Genomic DNA, 23,341 nt, shown 5'->3' on the forward strand with positions numbered 1-23,341 from the left:
ACCCCGCGAATTACAAATTGTGTCAAAAAAAATATAATAGCGCAAAAGGATTAAAGTCTCAGGCCATTTTGCAAATAAATGAACAAGAGTACCTAAGCAAAAATAATACTTTGCACGAGTTTAAGCTTTCATAAAAACTTTGTAACCCGAAGTTCAAAGTTATTTTAATAGTATTTTTTTATTAATAGTTGATAGCATTTTTATTGTTATTCTGTAAGTTTTTAAGTTCATTTTTAGTTTATAAATGGCTAAGATTGAATTATTTAAAAAGATTTGTTGTATATTTCTGTTTTATATTAATTTGTATTTGCAAATTAAAGGGCCCTGAATTGTAAAACTGTTAAAAGTTTTAAAATAAACAGAACTTATTAATAATCTGTTTAAGTTTGACCAGTGCATTTTTTTCATAGGAGACTGAAATATTTAAAAAAATTATTAATTTAATGTGACTTTTGTATTTGTATTTACGTATTTGATACATTCATTTTTTGTTGGTTCAGAAATAAATGTATTCTAATTATTGTAGAAGAAATACTATTTGAATCTTCAATATTTTACTAAGTCAAACTAAAAAAACGAAATAAATAAAATGGGAAAACTCTTTGTAAGTTTATTATATAGAACATTTATAGTTTCTAATACTGATGTGCTTTGGAACAAAATCAAATCAACAAATTCTAGGTTTATACAAATATAAATAACTAATATATAAACTTTTTTGTTAAGTGCTTAAAAATGTGTACAAATTAAAATAGTTGGAAAAATGTATATGAATTTCGATATTGTATAATTCATCCACAGTAATCTACTATTCATTTACCTACAACACACACACACACACACACACACACACACACAATCACATATACACATACATTTATACAGTATGGTAGCAGTACATTATAATAAATTGATGATACTATTATTCTAAGAATCGGGCAAAAGATCAGCATCAGTATTTAAATACAAAAATTTACAAAAAAATTATTATTTAGTGTGGCACACGATGTTGGAAAATACTAGCTTAATTTTTTTTAGTACAACATCTTCAGGACTTACATACACTCTGAATTAATGAATCACTCAAACATAAAGTGAAATTGATAGCAAAAATGCCTTATTTATATTAAGTCAACATTTTTTCTTAGAGATAATACAATGATTATATTTATGAATCATCATTATATAATTATTCGTAATTAATAAAATATAAAAAACATATATTTTAGTCTTGAGCAAACTGAAATTCAATAAACAATAAAATAAATGCTGTGTTATGAAAACTGATACAAGTTATTCATTACTTAGTACACTGCATTTACATGGATAGACATTTAATTACAAAAATTCAAATTAATAACAAAAAATTAAAAATAACAAAAATTCATATTTACAACATTTACAAAACAGAATATACCTCAATTGTATTTAAGTTGTCAGAGCGAGAGTAGTTTTAGTCGGATGTCACAGTACACAATATAATTGTTAAATTCAGTACGTATACTATGATACGTTCTATGATATACAGTACGTTCTATGATATACTTTCCTCTTAATACTGAATTGCACTTTTTTAAACATGGAAGGGACATAAAAAGGTATACTGTTCATAGTGTAAGTCTTGAAGCACTAAAACCTTTTATTATATCAGTAATAATCAGCTGCACATAATGTTTACTTGTGTTTGAGGACTTTAAAGATTTTTCCTTCAGTTGTTTTTTTTATATTTTACTTTAAATACATTTAAACTGTTTATACAGTACAACTTTAAACAAATGTATGTGCACAAATTTTTAGTTTTCCTTACACTGAATGCATAAAATAGCATCGCGTGAGATGACTTTGTCAGTTGCTTTAATGAGTCTTTTCACAATTACTTTATGAGCTACTTTCTTTAACAACTTATTGTATATTTGTTTTGGGAATCTCAACAACACACAGTAGGTTGACTGAGGGAGCTAGAAGTCTACCTGATTCAGTCACATTCAGATTTCCCGAAAAAGTTCTGTTCGGAATTAAGAGTTCTCTGTTACTTGACAATTTAGATTGTTTGTCACATATTTTGCTGACACACTTCACATTTATGCTTTCTATGATATGTGTGGGGCAAATAACCTGCAAAATACACTGTAGAACATTCGTCTAAGGTAACAATATTAAAATCTACCAAAGAGAACACCATTTGACTTTGGAAATAATTTGTCGATTCTTCATCTTCTTTAGTCGGATTTGATGAATCTGAAAGCAGGGTTGCAAGGTTTTCTCACTTTGGAATGTGATATCTTCCCACTGGTTGCCTAGGACTAGATGTACATTGTAGTCAGGGTCACACAATGTGGTTTTGGGCGGTTCTAGGAATTGCTGAATAGTGAGTATATCCGTACCCGTATATTTAAGTACACGTACACCTCGGTTTCGATTCCACCCACCCCTTCGATTGAAGAAAGATTTTCAAGTGGGTCTGAGTTTAGTCTTGATGTAAGTATGTATTTACAGCATCTGATGAAAAAAGTTTAGTGGCGCAGATTGTTATGATGAAGCCATCGAACCAGAGTGGTCTTAAAACTTTGGGACTTAATTTCTTACATTTGTAAACAGAGCCAAGGCATTGTCAAAAAGGGCATTTTTATGGTTGTTATTTGAGCTTAATGCAAAAGGGTCTGGACTTTTAGAATGGTATGTTTGCTGTTGATTGCATAAAATAAAGAATTTATGTGATTCAGGAAAGAGGACGTACACAAAGCCGTATTTCTTTTGCTGTCCGATTTCAGCAACAGCTTTCAATGCTGCTGATTTTGTATGGCTGAATATCTGCGTTGCAAGAAAAACAGAGTCTTTGAAAGGGGTTGAGAGTTGCTCTTGTACTTTTATTTTTGCTGTCAATTTTAAATAATTTTCTTATATTGGAAAATGAAATCGTCCACCCCATAATAGAGCAAAGTCGTGAGTTAACAAATTGTTTCTAAGTGACTTCAAAAGTTAAGGTGGATCAAAAAGTGTAAAAACTGTTTTGCCCACAACTTGTATGAAAATATGGTTTATCAACAAATACACCTATTGTCTTGTAACCTTTGACATTTTTTATTGACTAATCACGTACCATTGCTTTAGAATGGAAGCTTGCATCTGTTATGTTGTTGATGTATTCCTAGATTATAAGCATTGCCTGACTGCTCATCAAATTCAAATGACTTTATTTGTATCATATATACAAAAGAGCGAATTTAGGGCCATAAGGCCCTGTCTTACAATTAACCCTAATATAATAGTATAGTACTTAAGTCAAATAAAATAACTACATTTAAAATAAAACAAAATTATATAATAAAGGTTTCTTTAAGAATTTAGTAGATTCATACAATACATGCATACACACATTCATTAGCGCCCTATTCGTCCTCCAAGACCTACCCCAACTAACCCCTCGCTGACATCATTTGTAGCAATTTAGCTTTTAGTAAGGCTGCAAACCGGTTTCGACTCCCTACTGACTTAATATGGTTAGGAAGGGAATTCCATGCGTGACAAGCAGTAACGACAAATGATATGTTGTAATAAGTTAAGATTTGATGGCAGGGAATAAGAAGAATTGATGAGGCCATTCTTGTCTCTCTTGCGCTTGTTTCAGAAATCAATTTGAATTTGTCAGCGTGATATATAGGCTCTCCAGAGTTAAGACTAGAATACACCAGATTAAGAATTTTTAATGATCTTGTATCTGCCAATTTTAGAATAGAATTTTGAATATAAATATGCGTTATATGGTGGTAACGTCTTAGATAATACAAAACGTAAACAGTAATTTTGGTATCCCTGTAATTTGTTAGCCAGATCCGCAGTCATATCATCGATTACAGAGTTATATTATGAAAAATAAGGAAAAATCGGTGTTATTACCAGTAAAAGTTTCACACTTTCTGGCAAGAAGTGCTGCATCCTATTTAGTGAGTGTACTGAAGCAAACACCTCTTACAGATGCCCACAACAGCATCACACCATCCAAGAGTTGTGTTCATAGTTAGACTCAAATTTTTCACTTTGTTACAGTGAGGAAGAGAAACGTTGCTTATAGTAATTTTGGGCACATTATTTGTGTCTATTTAGTTCTTTAGTCGTGAGTGAGAGATGATAATCGTCATCAGACATTTTTCAGAAAAGAAAAAACTAATTTGGAGTTTCCATTTATAAAACGATTCCTTAATCATAAAAAGAGTCTTTTCCTTCGCAATCCTCTTGTGTCAACCAAGACTAACTATGTCTTCGTAGCCTTCTATTAAGTCGTATTCAGACCGGTTTTAGGACAATTTTACCGGGGCCCGGGCCAGCCCCGCCATACTACCTAGTACAAGGGCGAGCGGCTGTACATGACGGGGCCCGGCCGAATATCTTTTTCGGTCCCGCCAAAGCTCAGTATGCCTCTGGTCGTATTACGGTGAATTTTCAAAACATTTCTTTATAGACATGTCGAACACCTAATGAATCTGAATATTGCTGCTTTCTGAGGAGTTTGGATTAATTTCGATAGATATGTTTTCCTCTGAGATTTTCAGAGCTTACTCCTTGGTCACATGTATTCTTGCTTAAATAGTGGAGTAGAACCACATCAGACCTATGGATGTCTGGGTATACTGTGGTTTGCTACTGGAGTAGAACCACATCAGACCTATGGATCTCTGGGTATACTGTGGTTTCTATGTATGAATTTATCTGCCTCACTTATTTACTAAGTTATTACAGAAATGAGGTAAGTAAATAGTTTTTATGTCTAGAAATAAAAACTAGACATTTTACTTTATTTTTTACTTTTATCTAAATAATTCTATTTACACTCTGATGTCGTAATTAATAAATTGAGTTGTATTAAAAACAAGAACTGTGGATGGTAACCTGTTTTGTATTTGGGCTAATGAATGAGTTGTTGGCAAATTAAAATCATACTTTGGTGGGGTAAAATTTTACTCAAGTTTACATACGATTGACGAAAGTTCAAATAATATATTTCAATGCATGAATATCAAATTTTCAGTTATTTTAATAATTTAAAGCATGCAGTAAATGGTATACACAATTGTGGTAAAGAATTCCTCTTTTTTGGAAGTTTTTTATTATTTTGATCTATTTAGGGAGAAATGGGGTCTTTACAAGACCTTTAATTTATTGTGCAAATAAATATAATTACAAACTAAATTTTTTAGGTTAAAGATTTTTCCAACATATGTCTATCTTTTCTCTAGTCTATTGTAATTTTGGTATATAAGTAATAACAATATAACTAAATTATAAAATAAATGGTAAAATATGGTACCTACATAATTAAATTAATAATTATACATTTATACACACCGTTTCAATTTCTACTATACACATTGAAAAATGTAGATAACTAATTTTCAACTAGTGGAAAAAGTTATAGCATACCTACATTTTATTATTTTTACAATGACATCATTTAATCCAAATTAAGAAACAATTATTTCTAGCTAGATATATAATATATTTTACAACTAAACTTCCCAGTTTGTATGCACCATATATTTTTGTCTCCACATATTATTTTTTATTTTTTTATTATTTTTAAATGTATTCTATTTTACATCATGGCAACTAAATTATGATACTGATTAATATGGTTCTTAATCTGGATTCACACTGGAATATAGTCTATTGCAGTTTGCTATAAACTTCCTATCATTTGCAACTAATATAAACACATTCTATATTGTAAGGAGATAGATACACATAGTAAAGAGTAATCGATATCGCATACACACTCAAGGTTTAATAACATCTTTCGTCATAACTTTAATAAACACAGTGAACAATGACGTATTATGTATGTATGTATATACAAGGTGTTTGAAAAGTCTGGGTACGGCTTAATATTTTACAAACCATAGCAGATAACATCTTTAAACTTTGCACTAGTGTCATATGGCTATGTAAACTATTTTTCCTTGCTATTACCATGATATGCCAACCATGGCGGGACGGCCCACAGAGGAAAACATGGAAATATTAAATTAAAGCATGGGTCGAGTGATACCTCATTTGAAAGAGCTCACTTAGTAGAGTTGAATGCCGCAAACCGCATCTCAAAAGGTTTATCCAATCAGAAATGGCGGGTTGTTTTAGGTACATATTGTGAAGTACATTATGCGCTGCCATTTCTGACTGGATCGTCGTATTCTGATGCGGTACGCGGCGTTTCACTCTACTAACCGATGTGTTTTCAATGACTTTTTTAATTAGCAAGTTATGTCATAAATTTATAACCAATAAAAAAAGCTAAAATGAATTTGTTGTCTTTATGTTTGTGAATTAATTACGTTCTACCATTGTTCTTTGTTGGTGAAATAGTGAAAACTTACACATTGTGAAGTCTATGCAGGTATTATTCCAATTTTCGTTTTACTATTTTGTAAGTCAATTGTATTCGTGAATTGTTTGGAAATAAATAAATGAAATGAAATAGCTACAATGCAGTGTGAGATGGAGTTATAAATAATTTCTGCTTTTTTATGTACGGATTATTGCCACGTGGTATATCTGGTTTTCTTGGAATCCATGCACCGTGGCGACACATCCCAATCACTGAGCTCCCTGTTCTAGGACTGTTTGAAAACAAGTATTTGATAGTGGTCTCGGCCTGTCTGCACATTTTTATGTCATCCAGGCGAATTGATTTGGTTTCTGATTGACATACCCTTTTCATAGATGGGTGAAAGCAGGGTTGCCACACTTGGTGTGCAACGATATGTCAAATTAAGGGCTTCAGTAACTTCAGCTATTTCACATATATTGGAGTACTTTATATTGTGTGGTGTTCTATTGATGTTAGGAATTTGATGCTTGTCACACAGCAGTAAGGCCTCAGTAACACCTGCGAATATGCAGACGAATAGGACATCACCAGGATTAGATTTTAAAACCTCATCAGCAATGACTCTTTTATATTTCACGCCCATTTTTTATATGTTGCTACAAGAACAGTTTATAGCATTTATATTCAAATATTTAAGTATTATTTATTAGTTCCTGTTTCTTAAGAAATGATTTATTGCATAATATATATTTATTGATATCGTTGAACGTCTGATATACAGTATAATACTCTTTATGGAACTGTAATTTTTAATCTCTTTGCAATTATATTCACTTCTCTTTCCTACTTACTTCATATTCCGTACAAACACGACTTCCCCCACCCCGAACCTCCTTTGTTTGAAAGTTTAGTTCAGAGTTTAAAGATGTATTTATTCTTTGATTATTAAATCTTTCCATTTTCTTTCAGGATTTAACATGGGTTACTTAAGTAGATTTTCCATTCCTGAATTGCCATGCATGTGCATGTCGTTGTAGTGCGTGGATCATTGTAGCAGCACACCTGTACAAGACTTCATTTATTTTAAATTAATTGCTTAGATCTACGATCAAATACTACAAACAAAGTAAGCTTATTATATAAGTTAGTTAAACATCTTAATCTTAGCTTATTTTGTTCTTTTAACATTATTTTGTTCGCTAAAGTCATCACAGAATACCCTAGGCCTAATTAATAAAAAACCGCAGTTTAAACCAAAAACTAAGTAGACTAGGCTAGCTAGCTTAATTTTATTTTGTAAATTTGTAATTTGTCTGAACATTATACTGTGGTATATTAATGCTGCCAAGGCCCTTTTTTGTCACAATCCATGGTTAAAAATAGTCATTAATTATTGCATCTAATGCATGCTTTATCACGAGTATTGTATGTACATGTAGTGTAATATTTTTAACAGAATTCTGCTTTGGAATGCCACCCTATTTTTTACATTTTAAAGTTTTTTCAATCTTTAAAAATAAGGCAAAGTACAACATGTTAAATATGGACATATATTCTTGTTCAGTATGGAACTGGATACAAGCAAGAAAATTTCAGACTTTTACTTTTACTTTCCAAAATTGTGTTTGCTTAAAAGTAATATATAGGCTATATATACACATAACCTTTTATCTTAATGTGCCACTTTTCAACGACCCGCTTTACCAGTCTCTGTTTTTAAAAACATTTACATTCCTTTAATCAGCTTCTTTTTAGTAACCGGTGACCATTGGAAATGAGTGGAGGTGACGTTTCAATTATAACTGATATGAACCTGTTGCTTTATAAGCATGGTATGCATGCTTTTGCTTTATTCTTGTACATAATTTATATTCTATTTTAGTTTGTCTAGAGTTTTTGTGGTGTGTTATGTTCACTGTTTTTACAAATTCAATTGTAGTTTATACATGTTTTTCCGATGTAAGACTGTGCAATTAGCCTAATTGTATATTTATTTATTTCCAACGGCAGCAGCCATTATTACAATTGTTACAAGAAGTACATGTATAATACAAGTTAGCAAAACGACAATACTTCTATAAATATTAATTAATAAATACGCTAACTTATAAATGATAAACTTTTGCAAATTTGAAGACTTGCAGTTGCTATTAAGTCACATACAGTATATAAATATAAAAAAATTAAGGTAACAACAATACAACCTAACTAGGACAACAAATTTTAACTTGCATATAAAATTATAAGTTATTAACAAAAATAAATATCTAAAACGTAACATAGCATAAAATACACACACTCACACACGCGTGCGCACACACACACACACACACACACACACACATATATAAAAGAAGTAATATTTTTATTTATAGCTCATACGACTATAAATTTAGGACTGTAGTATGATAAGCGTTCAAAATTTGAATGACCAAATCAATTATCAATTAGAACAATTTGAATGCTGTCATAACTTACATGTTTACTCTGTAAAGTAATAATTGTAGTACTAAGCTGCTCAAACTTAGTATAGATAAAGTTGTGTTATTTTCTACAATCTAAAATGTGTATATTTCTTTTATATATACAGGGTGAGGCAGACCACCCGTACAGTACGTATAGCGGCCAAACCAAACGAGGTAGATTATTCGTAACAACTTAAACCCCCCTATTTCTACCCCAAAGAATTGGGAGAAATTATTTTGAAATCTCTAACACTCCCCAAAAGGGTAGTTTTTGGGGGGTAGGGGTGGTTTTTGGAAAATTTTATAATGTAAAGGTATGTTGAGTTATACCTCACTTTAAAGGTATTTCTTCACTGATTATTTTGATGCAAAAATTTTGAACCTATCTTGCCGCTTATGTACAGGGTACACCAAAACGTAAAAAACTCAGGTGTTTGTGGGTAAATTTATTGCAACTACCTGCACAAATGTAGAGAGACGATATTTTTTATTGAAAACCAATGATGAGATGGCTTATCGAAAAATATCATCAAATGCCACCCTCCCCCAAAATTTACACATTTTAAAAATACATAGAATTTTGAAATATTTAACAGCCCCAATCTAAAAAAAATCAAATAGCAACCTAGGTTGTGTTGTACATCATTAGAAAGGTCTTTAAAAAATAAATATTTTCTACATTTAAAGTTTGTCTCTATCTCCAATGGTTTCAAAACTGTAGTACAAAAATAGATTTTTTTATAATTTTACTCAATGTATTTACTATAAAAGTCAGTGTAATGTGCAAGTAAAAAAAAAGTTCCAACAGTAAACTCGTCTCTTATGTTTATGATTGAAAAAAATACTGTATCTAATTGGTACTTTGGGATTATACCGACCACACCAGTATGAAGAACACAAAAATAGAAATTTATAGAAACAAACATGATAGAACGAAAAAACAAACTCTTCAATTACAAAATTACAAACTTACAAGCATTTCCAGGTATTGTGATCGGTATTGTTGTCGCTGTTATCTTATCTTTCTCGAGAATCCTGATTACGGCAGGCCGCGCGGCATCACGTGATTTGCACGGTACATCATTGCCTTTCCATTACAATTCAATTTATATTTCTGATTAGCCCCTCTAGAATTTGATATTTTACTGATAGGTACTATCTCGAGGGATGTTTTTCTTTCGTCGACATCAGCGCGGGGCAGCACCGAAGGTGCTGCCGAAGCCCGCGCTGATGGCCGCGGAGGCACTCGCGTTTTGGGTGGCGGAATGTGATTTTTAATAAAAAGTTTAGTTTGGTAAATGTTTGTTTTTGTTGAATTTTTGTGTTTGGAGAAATGTAGAGGTAAAACACGGAAGTACAACAAAGCGATGCACCAGCTGAACGGGCGGCGAGACTCTGCAATCACGTTATCTACTAGACGCTCGACTTTGACCTCTGTCTGAGGATGGGGAGGTGTTTGCGATAAGACAATTCCTGTTTTATATTGACGAAATATTGTTCTACGCTAATCTAGTAATCAGTAGAAACGAAATGTGAAATAACGATTCATGTCTGGGTGTGGTCGGTATAATCCCAAAGTACCATCTAATTTTTAAAAGAGTCTCTTAAAATTTAAAAAGGTATTGGAAAACTGTCAATGTCTTACGATAAGTGCTGAGTTCTCTCATGAAACAGGAAAATTACCCAGTTGTGGTCAGGTTGAACATGACCTGTATCACGAACTCGACTAGCAAGTCTTTGAAAAACGTTCCTGGAGTGATGTTCGCGGTCTGGGTAACATTGGGCATAAAGAAGAGAGGCAGCTGAGTAATTTTGGAAACATTCCCCTAACACCATAAGCATCTATTTTTGTACTACAGTTTTGAAACCATTAGAGATAGAGACAAACTTTAAATGTAGAAAATGTTTATTTTTTAAAGACCTTTCTAATGATGTACAACACAACCTAAGTTGCTATTTGATTTTCTTTAGATTGGGGCTGTTAAATGTTTCAAAATTCTATGTATTTTTAAAATGTGTAAATTTTGGGGGAGGGTGGCATTTGATGATATTTTTCGATAAGCCATCTCATCATTGGTTTTCAATAAAAAATATCGTCTCTCTACATTTGTGCAGGTAGTTGCAATAAATTTACCCACAAACCCCTGAGTTTTTTACGTTTTGGTGTACCCTGTACATAAGCGGCAAGATAGCTCAAAATATTTGCATCAAAATAATCAGTGAATAAATACCTTTAAAATGAGGTATAACTCAACATAACTTTACATTTGAAAATTTTCCAAAAACCACCCCTACCCCTCAAAAACTACCCTTTTGGGTAGTTTTAGAGATTTCAAAATAATTTCTCCAAATTCTTTGGGGTGGAAATAGGGGGGTTTAAGTTGTTACGAATAATCTACCTCGTTTGGTTTGACCGATATACGTACTGTACGGGTGGTTTGCCTCACCCTGTATAACGAAAAGAACATATAAAATGCCGGTCGGCTCATTGCTTTTTCAGAATTTGACCTGTAAAATCGATAAATTCCAAAAATAGGAGTGGCCTAAAAATGAGGGTAGTAATACAATATAGTAGAATCAGAATCAGAAAAATCTTTATTCGATTGTTACACATGGTGTACATGAATGGCGTCACATGATTAAAAAAGTAAATGGTTAAGTTTACTAATATGCTTATAAAGTAATAATAAGAACTTACAAAGTATATAAAGTACTTATTAGACCGTGTATTGAATATGTGTAGAAAGTTTTATCGAAATCCGCTCATTTTTTTTTTTTTAGGTACGGTCATTTATAGATTTTTTTATGTATTTGGCCTGTGAAATGAATTAGAATTTGTTCATGAAAACCGGTATTTGTAGTTTTAGAATGACAGTAAAGTATATTCTACAGATTTTGTTTAGTATTTATTCTTTTTGTCTTAAAATAATAAAATTAATAGTTTTGTTAAATGAACTGGTTCAGGAACTAGGTTAGAAGTAGCTTAGGAACTAGGTTAGGAGTAGTTCGTACACCAGGTTAGGATTCACGTCGGAGGATTAGTTCTTTCTATAAATGGAATCTATGGGCAGTTTCACACTGTTATTTACTTGAAATTTTTTTTTATGGATTTACAACTAAGTCGTTCCTTTTGCGGTTATTTACAGCTTTACTAAGAGAGTTTATGGCTGCTGTGTAGATACCATGAACAGTGTCATTCCTGACCAGGTTAATTGAATAAGGAATGTGGATATGTAAATAATTCTTGAAAAGAAATTTCTTTATTAATTTCCTTAATGCTAACCTCTTTAAAGGTAATAAATGCGAGGGGAGACTAATTGTGTGTTTTTGTAGCTGATATTTTTCAAACATGATTTAACTATATTATTGTGGACTTTAGCTAGTCTAGTACTGCTATATAACACTTTCAGCCCCAGGCGTCTATGTTAATCTACAGAAATAACTTAATTATAAATCTTTACGTGGGGCTGAGAATGTTAAGTAAGAATTTCTACGGAATCAATCTTAAAATAAAGCAGTTTACTGTAATATTATTCAGGTTTCAAGATTGTATCTTATTACTACGGCTTGAAAGATATCAGAAACATAAAATATACAAATGTAGTCAAAGAACTGGGTATGGTAAAAATAAAATATTGTAAATGGTCTTTTAACATAAAAACTAACTGTATATAATTTTGTCACTCCTCAGTAATATAAAATGTTTTTACTAGATAATAAAAGTAATTTGTTGAGAAATAAGCATACATATTTTGTTATTTTTGGTTCAATAATAACCTTGGTTAATTTCTTCTTCGTATTAAAAGTAACTGTTATGTAGAAATATAATTCAAGTTAATTTTTAAAACTAGTTTTTGGTATTTTAGGGCGTAATTGTCGTATAACACGTACTTTTAACCAAATCAATGTTTCAAAGTATCAACTAAAATTGAATACTTACATGTTTTTTAATTGATTATGGTTTTGTTGATTCCAGACTCGAACATCGAAGGTAGAGATGAAGTCAAGAAGTTGAAAGTGGTGAAGATGATGGTCTACCCAGCAGAACCGGTCTTGGATTCCTCCTTCTATTTACCTCCTCTACATCACGCAGTTTTTCAATTGCAGGAGAATGAAGTAAAAACTTTGGTGGAAAACGGAGTGGACATCAACGAACCGGCTGGAGAAGGCTTGACGGCACTCCATATTTCTGTGAGAAATGATTGTAGCTCGGTGATAACTGAACTGCTCATAGCGGCTGGAGCTGATATTGGTTGTAAGACTAGTTACGGGTTCACACCGCTCCACGAGTCTGTACGCAACTGTAGCGTGCTAAACACGAAACTGTTGCTTAAACACAGTGTAAATTTTAAAACCCCTGATTATCAAGGACTAAGCCCACTAGATTGGGCTATTTACAACTTGATGGAGACGATGCACGGAGATTCTCATCTTATAGCTATTGCCTCCAAGATTCTGGAGGAACTGCTCGACTGGGCAACTCCCTACTCTAAGGAATCGATGTCTAAAATATATTTAATGTTTGATTTTTACTCACAGCTACGTGCCGTACGCGTTGTTTCAAGACATTCGTTAAAGCTCAAGTGTGCAAATTTGCCATATGATGATAGACTATTGTGGGATGAAGTCAAGTTGATATCCTACAAGTCAGCGTGTTTGGTGGAACTTGTGAGGATGAAGTGCACAAAAGTGGATGGTCACTCTTTGTATTGTGTGTTCTCAAGTTGCATCAGTGTTCTTTCTGTGACAGATATGGTGAATCTTATCTGGACTCCTGAGTTTCTAAAAGAGTTTCCTATCTATGGGTCTCTCATGCAGGCGAAGTTTACAAAGAAGAAGAAAAGACATGACTTGTTGAATTTGGCTGAGGAGAGCCTTACAGAGCTGTTTGTGAACAGTGAGATCTTCATTCCTGATATGGTAATTAGGAAGATTTTGTCGTATATTAGTAACGAAGATCTCCAGGGCATAATTGTAACTTAATAGTAAACTTATGGTCCAATAATTTTAGGACAACCGTAAGTGAACACAAAACTATTTTGCATTACTATTTATTACCACAAAAAATCTTAATGCAAAATACACTTTCATATTCACTTACGATTGTCGTAAAATCATTGGAGCATAAGTTTACTATTAAGATAATATTGTGCTAATTATAAGTTATGTATGCATTACCATTTCCAAGCTGTATAGTTTTGGTAACTAGCTAGAATCAACGTTTATTATTATCTTCTTACTTGTAAGTTTGACTAATTGATTATTAGTATCATAAAAATAATCAGTCTCAATATTTATATTTACATTTACATTTGAACTGAATTTGGACAAAAGAAATTACTTATAGATCCTGAGTGAGATGATGGAAGCTGCTTATTTATTATTTATTTTAGTCAAACTTACAAGTAAGAAGATAATAATAAACGTTGATTCTAGCTAATGACAGTTACCAAAACTATACAGCTTGGAAATGGTAATGCTTGCATACATAACTTATAATTAGCACAATATTATCTTAGGAGGAGATTCTCATCTTATAGCTAGGTACTGCCTCCAAAACTCTGGAAGAACTGCTCGGAAATTTGCATATTTGAGCGTAGTGGATTCATACAGTAAAAAATTGTATGTATGTAAATATGCATTTACATTTCCACGTATATAAATTGGTGGATTTCGAACTGAATTGAGACAAAAGAAACTATTTTTTTTTATTATTTATAAATCCTGTAAGATGCACTAAGACTTTTCCTCAGTTAAGAAAAGTAACAAATATAGTATAACCAGGTAGCCAGTAATTTACACTGTGTTTGAGCAACAGTTTAGTGTTTAGCACACTACAGTTGCGTACAGACTCGTGGAGCGGTGTGAACCCGTAACAGCGTGAATGAATTTTCTATATTAGCCTACATCATAATAACACTTAAAATATACACTTCCATTAGGCTACCTGGTTATACTATATTTGTTTGACGTTGGTTTTCGTATCTGAGGAAAAGTCTTAGTGCATCATACAGGATTTATATAAATTTCTTTTGTCTCAGTTCAGTTCAAAATCCCCCAATTTATAGATGTGGAAATGTAAATACATATTTACATACATACATACAATTTTTTACTGTATGAATCCACTACGCTCAAATATGCAAATTTCCGAGCAGTTCAGTTCAAATGTAAATATATATATATGTAAATATAAATATTGAGACTGATTATTGTTATATAATCTTATTACAGAATGTGTATAGTGTGTATCATGAAACCTACAGTGCAATTTATTATATTTATTTTACAAAATGGTGTGATGATTGTGTTTTTATATTTTGTTCCTTATTTGAAAATAATTTTTTGACCAAAAATACATGACCTAATGAAAAATCTTTCAAAATCAAAGTAACAAAATTATAATTTGGCAGTGGTTTGTTTGGAAGGTATGCAAATATTTCTGCATCAGTATTTTGCCCAGTGTCTATTATAATTATTATCTTACCAGTATAATTATTGTCCATTATACCCTTCATAGAAACAACATTTACTAGCAGTTGGCCATAGCTTCGTACACAATTTCATTTTGAAAAATAGGGACACCATCAGCATATTCTTTTTAAATGGAATTCATAACAATCCTGAGATAAGTGATAGTCACTGAAAGATATTCCAATTTCTTGATCCATTTAAATTTCAAGAGCTAGCCCAAAAGTCTCAAAGTGAAAAGTTTTTATATCTATGAAATTTCTCGAATCTCTCTACAATTATAACAATTTGGATTGTTGATATTAATATTCCAAAGTAATAATATTTAAATTATCAATGAGACATCCAAGACGATATAAAATATTTTTTTATTAGTAAAGCTCCTAGTGAATACTCAGTAGACTTTATTACTAAATTTGTTAACTATCAAATTTTATCTGGTTTGTCTAAAATAAAGATCACAGTTCTAAATAACACAATGGATTTATTTTAAACTGGCAAATTAATAAGTTCAATGTTTCAGAATTTGTATCACTCTATTATCCACAAAGAATTGACAAACCTTTTAGTAAATTTAAAAATTCCTTTGGTAAGAAATAAAACTATTAATCAAATATATCAAACTAAAAATCAGAGCTCTCTTCTAAAATAAAATAATTAAGTTTTAAAATAAAAATGAAAAACCACTTGGAAATAACTAAAATAAAAATGTTCACTTCTAAGTTCACTCAAAATTCAAAATAAAAATTTAAACTTCTCTTTCCACTATATGAACCTTAAATTTCAAGTCTCTGCAATTCAGATTACAACTCTCTCTAACAATTATTAAAGTTCAATTAATTTCCAATTAATAATTCACAATAAAACAGTTCCAGTTAAATATTAATAAATTACTACTTTTCCAAATCTCAATTAAAGTTATTAACAAAGTTCAATTTTAATTCACTTTTCTTGCAAGCATGAAACCAAATGTAACTTGCATGATTCTATTATGCTCTATTGTTCTTCGAGAATAAGTTATTCAGAATTGCTCTGTAGTTTCTATGAATTTAATTTTTCCTATAAAAAAGACAACAGAATTAATTTAATATCAAATCATGATGACTATTTCAATAAAACGTACAATAAATTTGGTGCTTACCTCAAAATCACTCGCGGAAAAAAAATTTAAGAAATACGGCGCACTGCAATTAACTTTACTCACGAAAATAACTAAAAGAAGGGCGAAAATTATGAGCGGGGCGCTTAAATACTTCCCTTTCCAATCAACTTTGCAGGACATCCATGGTGCTCTCTCATTGGTCCAGCTGTATCAAACAAGGAGAACAATACTCTCAACAAGACAAGTTCTAATCAATTCAAGGCAGCAACCTGCCTTCCTAACAATTTAAAACTACCAGTACTAACTTGCCAAAGGATTACATTTTCGTTTTTACCCTGACATTTCACAATCTAATCTAAAATTAAATCCCAATATTTCGATCCCAAAATTTTTATTTAATTTAAGTTTTAATTTTAAAAAATAAATCAATGTAGCTTTAAAAACGCTACACCAATATTTCATTATATTTGATTGAATAACTCCAACGATTTCAGTAACAAATGATCTATCGAAGTCTAGCTTTTCAGTTAACACACTTATTATGTAATAAATGATACAAACTAAGGCACAGAAAAGCTTCTGATATTATATAACTTGACATATTTTTTATATTATAACTGACCTTAACTGCCGAATAACAACAAAAGTTTACTATCACCTGTTCAAATGCGTACAAATTATTATACTTATTATTCTTGACTTTGACAGATGATTTACTGTCTGTTGATTAAGCCAAAAGGGAGTTTTCAAATATGAATAGGCCTATATGTTAACCAGGAACATTGCATGTACATCTAAAAAATTGAGTAACTTACATGCAGACACAATTACATTTTTATACAAGAGCATAGGGTATAGATTAGCCCAGGCTCTATAGGCATTGAGTATTTGCTGAAATTCGATTTGAATTTTAATCGTTATAGGGAGCATCTACTAACATGGTGAAAGTCACATGGCATTCTCAAAATAACTGGAAGTTTGGTTATGGTTGAGCATAGAGCATGTTTTTACACAAGTATTTTATCAGAATTGCACTTATCAAGTAGTATGTTAACGACGTAAAAAACTGTTATGAAAGTTTGTGTATACTGAATAAAAATCTGAAATTGTTCAACGTTTTTGTAATATCTAAACCAGTCTTCTTTCTTTCCCAGAATCTACATTATGAACTGTGCTACTTGCCTTTACATATGTTAACTTTGATTATTCCAGTAAATTTATTAAAACCTAGCTGATTTGGTCTAAAATTAAAATTTTCCTCACTGTATTTTCTTCTAACATGTATCAACATATTTTTAGTAATGCATAATTTCTGTGGACCCTAAATTAATTCCAATTGCCAATAAATTAAATTGGGTTGAAATATTAAGATCCTAAAATGTTTATCGTATATTTTTACACATAGAAATAATAATACTATTTTTATAGCTTATAGTTAATACAAAACAAGTGAAGTTCCATTAATTCTTTATAAGTATAGTTACTTTAATTAACCAGTATAATTCTCAGAGATAAAAATTAAAATATTTTCCGTATGTGGGTTTTTGTATACATTTTTCAAATAATTTTCCATTTTCATGAATAACATGATTTAAGTCATAAAAAAATACATTTGTATCACATTTTTAAAGATTTTTTCTATTCTGAACAGTCAATTATCTTCAAAATTTAATCACATTTATTTTAATAATCAGCATCTTCAAAAACATTGCTTGGTTGCTGGGTTCCTTATTTGAGCCTAAAATACATTTTAATTTCATTGCCTTGTTTTGGTTTTATTTTTTTACAAGTTACATTGATATGAACCATATGGATTGCTCTCGGGGCAAAATTGCTGTGGTCTGACTTCTCGCTACTGCGTCCTATCGCAGTATGGGCAACAAGCCCAGGCGGCCACATGCATCAATGTAATCCTCTTGTTAATGGCTTACCTAGCAACTTAGCTAATTCCAATGTAAATAGTTTTTTATTCGCAGATGACATGGGTTTAAATGTCAGGGAGAGTAGTACTATGAAGGCCCATAACACCTTAGAAGATAAGACAAAAATAGTTATAGACTGGTGCTGTGCTAATAAGTTAAGTCTGAATGCTGGGAAAATGCAGGACTTAGCACTTAGCTTGACACCAAAAAAGGAAGAAATCTGTGCTTTGAAGTTCCTGGGCATATTTTTACAAACTGATTTAAAATGGGGTAATCATATTGACAATGTAGTCACCAAACTAGCAAAGGGACTCTTTTGTTGAGATCTCTAAAGAGCAGAGTTACTCCTGATATCCTTCTCAGCATATACTAAGCTTACATTCAAAGTCATCTTAGCTACGGTATCTCCTTATGGGGTAATTCTGGATGCCCTAGAAAGTTTTTACATGACAGAAGAGGGCAGTCAGGTTAATTTGTGGCGCTCCGGATCAAACCCATTGTAAACCTTTATTCATATCACCGTACGTCTTCTTAACCTTGTACATTCAAGAAAATATTAACAACTTTAATGACTCAACCAGTATTCACAGCTTTAGCACAAGGTATATAAATAATTTAAACACGAAAAGATGTTTGTGTACTAGTACACAAAATAATTTTGAATATATGGGTATAAAAATGTAGAATTTTGTACCAAAGACATTGCCGTACAATAAATTCCGCAGTTGAGAGCTTCCTAGTCGAAAACTGAAAACTGTCTATGTGAGGTCTGTGAGTATTTTGACGTAATGAAATCTAACTTTAATTGGAAAATATTCTAGGCTTAGTGATCTTTGACCATTGTTATGCTGTACGGTCTTCAACAATAAAAATCTTGAATACTGTATTCGTGAGCCTTATTATAAAATATCTTCTTATGATCGTTACAGCTCGAACCGTTTTTAAGTTATCTACGTAAACAAGTTAAATTACTTTTTATAATACAATAAGTGTGACGCTGTATTCATTTTTATATTGTAATAATGTATTGAAATAACTACTATTTAAGGTATTTATCACTTTCTGAATTTTAATTTGTCTTTATACCATAAACCCAACTTGGAAGGCCTACCAAAATAATTCACTGATTATGGTAAAAATCCTTTTATTTGGTACTTAAATTTAACGAACTCTATGTTCTTTTGAAGCTTAAATTGTAGTTAAATACTACGCAATAATAGTGAATCTGTTAGATTACAGACAGCACAGGTAAAAAATAAAGTTATCCAACATTCAAACAAGATTTCAAATTTTATTTACTAAGAAATATAACTTAAATCTTTATTGTAGTAAGGTTATATGCTGTGACAACGTCAACAATTCTACCAAAGGTATTTGTCATATTCACAGTTCATCGTTTTCCGAAAGCTAGTAAGTTATTCAGCCTAGTTTTGGGGTACAAACATATATTTGAATTTTGAATACTCCTATTTGAAAAGTTGTGTAAACATGTTACACAAGAAATTAAATATTATATATCCCAACAGAAAATTTAACAGGTAGGCTATATTTTTAGCATATAGCATACTAAAAATTAAATAACAAATAATAACAAGTTTCATAAAATTTGAAGAGAAATAACAATAAACAAATACAATTAAAATGTTAAATATGTTAATTTAAAACATTTACATTTGAAATTAGTCTATAAGTTAAAATTACCCTACTTATCATGAAAAAGAGTCAAAACAATGTTGTAATACAATATTTTGTAATATTAAAATGTTAAAACACAATCCAATGTAAAATGTACTGTTTTACAAAAAATATTAAAAACGAATATCAATTACAAGACCAAACACTCTAGAAATTAATATTTTGAATATTGAACAATTCTGAAAGATCATTAAATGGATGTTTTAGCAACCGTCGTACAGTTTAGTTTTGAAAAGGTTTGTTGGATACCGGTACTTCAGAATTACATTTTTTAATTTATTGTAAATGTGTATAAAAGTTAACACATGACTGTATTGTGTTATGCTAAGCCTACAATGCTCTACTATTTCTAGTATTATAGCCTTATATACTATTATTAAAAATTATCGATAGAATATTTTTCAGGTGTTGAATCAAAAACATATAAATCAAAAGGTGTTAGGTATTCACTTGTTGATGCAACAAACCAAACATTGTTAAAGAGAACTATTTTGTTGAATTGCAAATATACATTTACTTGTGACAAAGTCTTTCCTTTGCTACACTTATAATTTTATACAACATATTTTTTTTATCAATTTTATTAACAAAATCAACAAAACTTGCTGTCAGAAGCCCCACTACTTCATCTACCCCCAACATTTCACCTGAGGCATTCTCTGATTTCTTTGTTGACACCGTGAAAGAAGTAAGACAGAACATCACTCCTAGTAAGTCATATGCTGAGGACCTACTTGGTTGTGCTTCTAAATATATATAGGTCTTATCAAGTGTTCTTTTAAAGAAAATTTGTTTCTCTCTCATATTGCCACTCAATCAGTGCTTGTTAATAGGGGTTTTCCCAAAATCTTTAAAAATATAAAAAACTGTGCCTATCTATAAGAAGGGTTCCAAAGATTTACCAGGTTCCTATAAACCGATCTTTGTGGTGCCCATTTTTTTTCAAAAATTCTGGAATCCATCATGAATGAACAACTGAGTAAGTACTTTGAAACTTTCTATCTTTTTCAAAATTCTCAATTCGGTTTTCGAGCAGGAAGTACTCTGGATGCGGTTGGAGCTTTGGTGGGGTCGATTGTTGATGGCTTTGAGGCCAATTCTGCCACTATGGCAACCCTTTTCGACCTCACTAGAGCTTTTGACTGTTACCCAAGAGAAATCCTGCTCTCTAAATTATCATATTATGGCATACAAAATTCTGAATTGGCTCTTTTAAAATCTTACCAGACTGAGCGAGGGCAGAGAGTTTGTGTTGGTGGGAGTCTTTCTGCTTATCGCTCAGTTGAGTTTGGCGTACCGCAGGGATCGGTTCTTGGGCCTTTGTTGTTTTTAATAAGCATTAATGATCTTCCCTGTAATGTTAAGGCCAATGCTATCCTTTATGCTGATGACTCTACATTGTTTAGCTCCGATAGTAAAATTAATAACTTGTGTAGTTTTGTAGATGAGCATGTCTTGAGGCTAAGACTTGGTTTCAGTCTAACGAACTGGCTCTAAATAAAAGTAAAACACAACATATTTTATTTACTTTACAACCTAACCAGTACAATTTTTTGCCAAATGTAAAACTGTTGGGAATTGTTTTAGACTGTAAACTTACTTGGTCAGATCATATTAATCAAGTTTGTGCTAGATTATCTAGAGTGGTATTTTTGCTGAGACAACTAAAAAATTTTGTGCCTAAAGAATAGGTACTTAAAAAATTCCTATTTTGCTTTTTTCAATAGCATACTTTTATATGGCTTACTCTTTTGGGGAAATGGAATTGGTATTGATAGAGTTCTTATAATACAAAAGAAAGGAATAAGAATTTTAACAAACTCAGAAAGAAATACTAACTGTAGACCTTTATTTATTCAAGAATCGATTCTTACTGTAATAAATCTGTATATATACGGTACACATGTTTAGTTTATGTAAAGACAAAGTCAAATGATAATGCTCTCAGAAGTCATGTGCACTCTTTCAATACAAGGAACAGGAATTTAATAGATACAAATTACTGTAGGTTAAGTAAAACCCAAAAGAATTTTGAATATATGTCCATTACTTTGTTTAATAAACTTATCAGCAAGGCAAATACAGTAGACCTGAAACAGTTTAAACGTGTTGTTTTCAACTGGCTGGTAATAAAACCTTTCTATTCAATCAATGAGTACCTGAACTGTAATAATGTAGACTAAGTTTCAAATAGGCCTAATTAATTATGTTTTTAATCTAAATTTTATCTTGTTATTTATTTTTATAGAGTTTTATAATTATTGTTAATTATTTTATTTGTTTTTTTTACTCCCTAATAACTCAACATAAGCTGTTTTTATTGTTATGTTTTAAACATCCTTGTTCTTTGTTATTTACTATAAATTTTATTGTGGCTCTTGATATGTTTTGTATCTGAATGTTAATATGTTCTTGCTTTATAATGGATCATGTTGATGGCTCAGTAGGACAATCTCTGTTTGTTTTTTTTCTTATCTCATTATAATGCCATATGTTTATTATTGACAATGTCTATTGCTCACAAAGCTTAAAAACAATAAATATATTCTATTCTAATCTTAATTTGTGAGTATCCTCTCCTAATTCAACATTTCATAAAGGTTTTTGAAAACTACCTACTAATTATACACGTGCTAATACAGCTAGTTTTGTTTTTTGTTAAGTTTGTGAATATCTTCATGGTTTGTTGCTTAAAGAATAGTTTAAAAAGTACTATTTTTAATACATCACACGAGGCCCTAACTAATTGACATTTAGAAAAAAATTGTAAAATGCATATAGGAACTTAAGTAACTGTCATCATTATTAAAATTTGTAGGCACCCCACACAACTCAAATTTGGGGTTATTCTGTTTACAGAGAAACCGTATATGTAGTGAAGAATATTATCTTTGCATTAAGTACAGATACATGGTTATTATAACTAGGAGGGATCTTCAACTCTTAAGCACGTTTTGTTTTGTAAATCTTTCAGGAACATGTTTGGTTTCAGCAAAACCCATTATTGAATTTTTTTTATTCTAGAGTCAAAAATTAAACAATCGCCTTTCCTGAAGGATGCACACTGTTCCTGGACGTAAGATCTTTCAAGGCCTGTTGAAACAGTTTTACATTTAGGTTATTATTATGTCCTCCCCCAAGATTTTTTGCATGAAAACAACAGTTTCAAATTGTCTAGATAAAACTGATGTTGTAATATTTAAACTGAAAATCATCTAACAGCTTTTTTGTTGAGCTCCTTCTTGAGCATATATCTCACTAATATTATAAATGCGAAAGTTTGGAGGTTTGTCCTCGAATCACGCTGAAACTGCTATACGGATTGTGCTGAAATTTAGAACAGGTATAGCTTTTGGTCTGAATT

At 31.3% G+C, this 23,341-nt stretch overlaps 1 protein-coding gene across 1 annotated transcript; it reads left to right on the forward strand.

The window, feature by feature from the left end:
• Positions 1–7,233: 7,233 nt before the first annotated feature.
• On the forward strand, positions 7,234–15,089 carry LOC124366370 (delta-latroinsectotoxin-Lt1a-like). The gene is made up of 2 exons (XM_046822874.1): positions 7,234–7,448; positions 12,764–15,089. Exon 2 carries the CDS (start codon positions 12,814–12,816, stop codon positions 13,768–13,770), a length of 957 nt encoding a protein of 318 aa, XP_046678830.1. The 5' UTR covers positions 7,234–7,448; positions 12,764–12,813; the 3' UTR covers positions 13,771–15,089.
• The last annotated feature ends 8,252 nt before the right edge of the window (positions 15,090–23,341 follow it).

Source organism: Homalodisca vitripennis, chromosome 7 (genome assembly GCF_021130785.1).
Source record: "Homalodisca vitripennis isolate AUS2020 chromosome 7, UT_GWSS_2.1, whole genome shotgun sequence".
NCBI lineage: Eukaryota > Metazoa > Arthropoda > Insecta > Hemiptera > Cicadellidae > Homalodisca > Homalodisca vitripennis.

Bases quoted from the DNA above. Each gene is read 5' to 3' on its own strand.
- LOC124366370 (XM_046822874.1), top strand. From the start codon at position 12,814: ATGATGGTCTACCCAGCAGAACCGGTCTTGGATTCCTCCTTCTATTTA.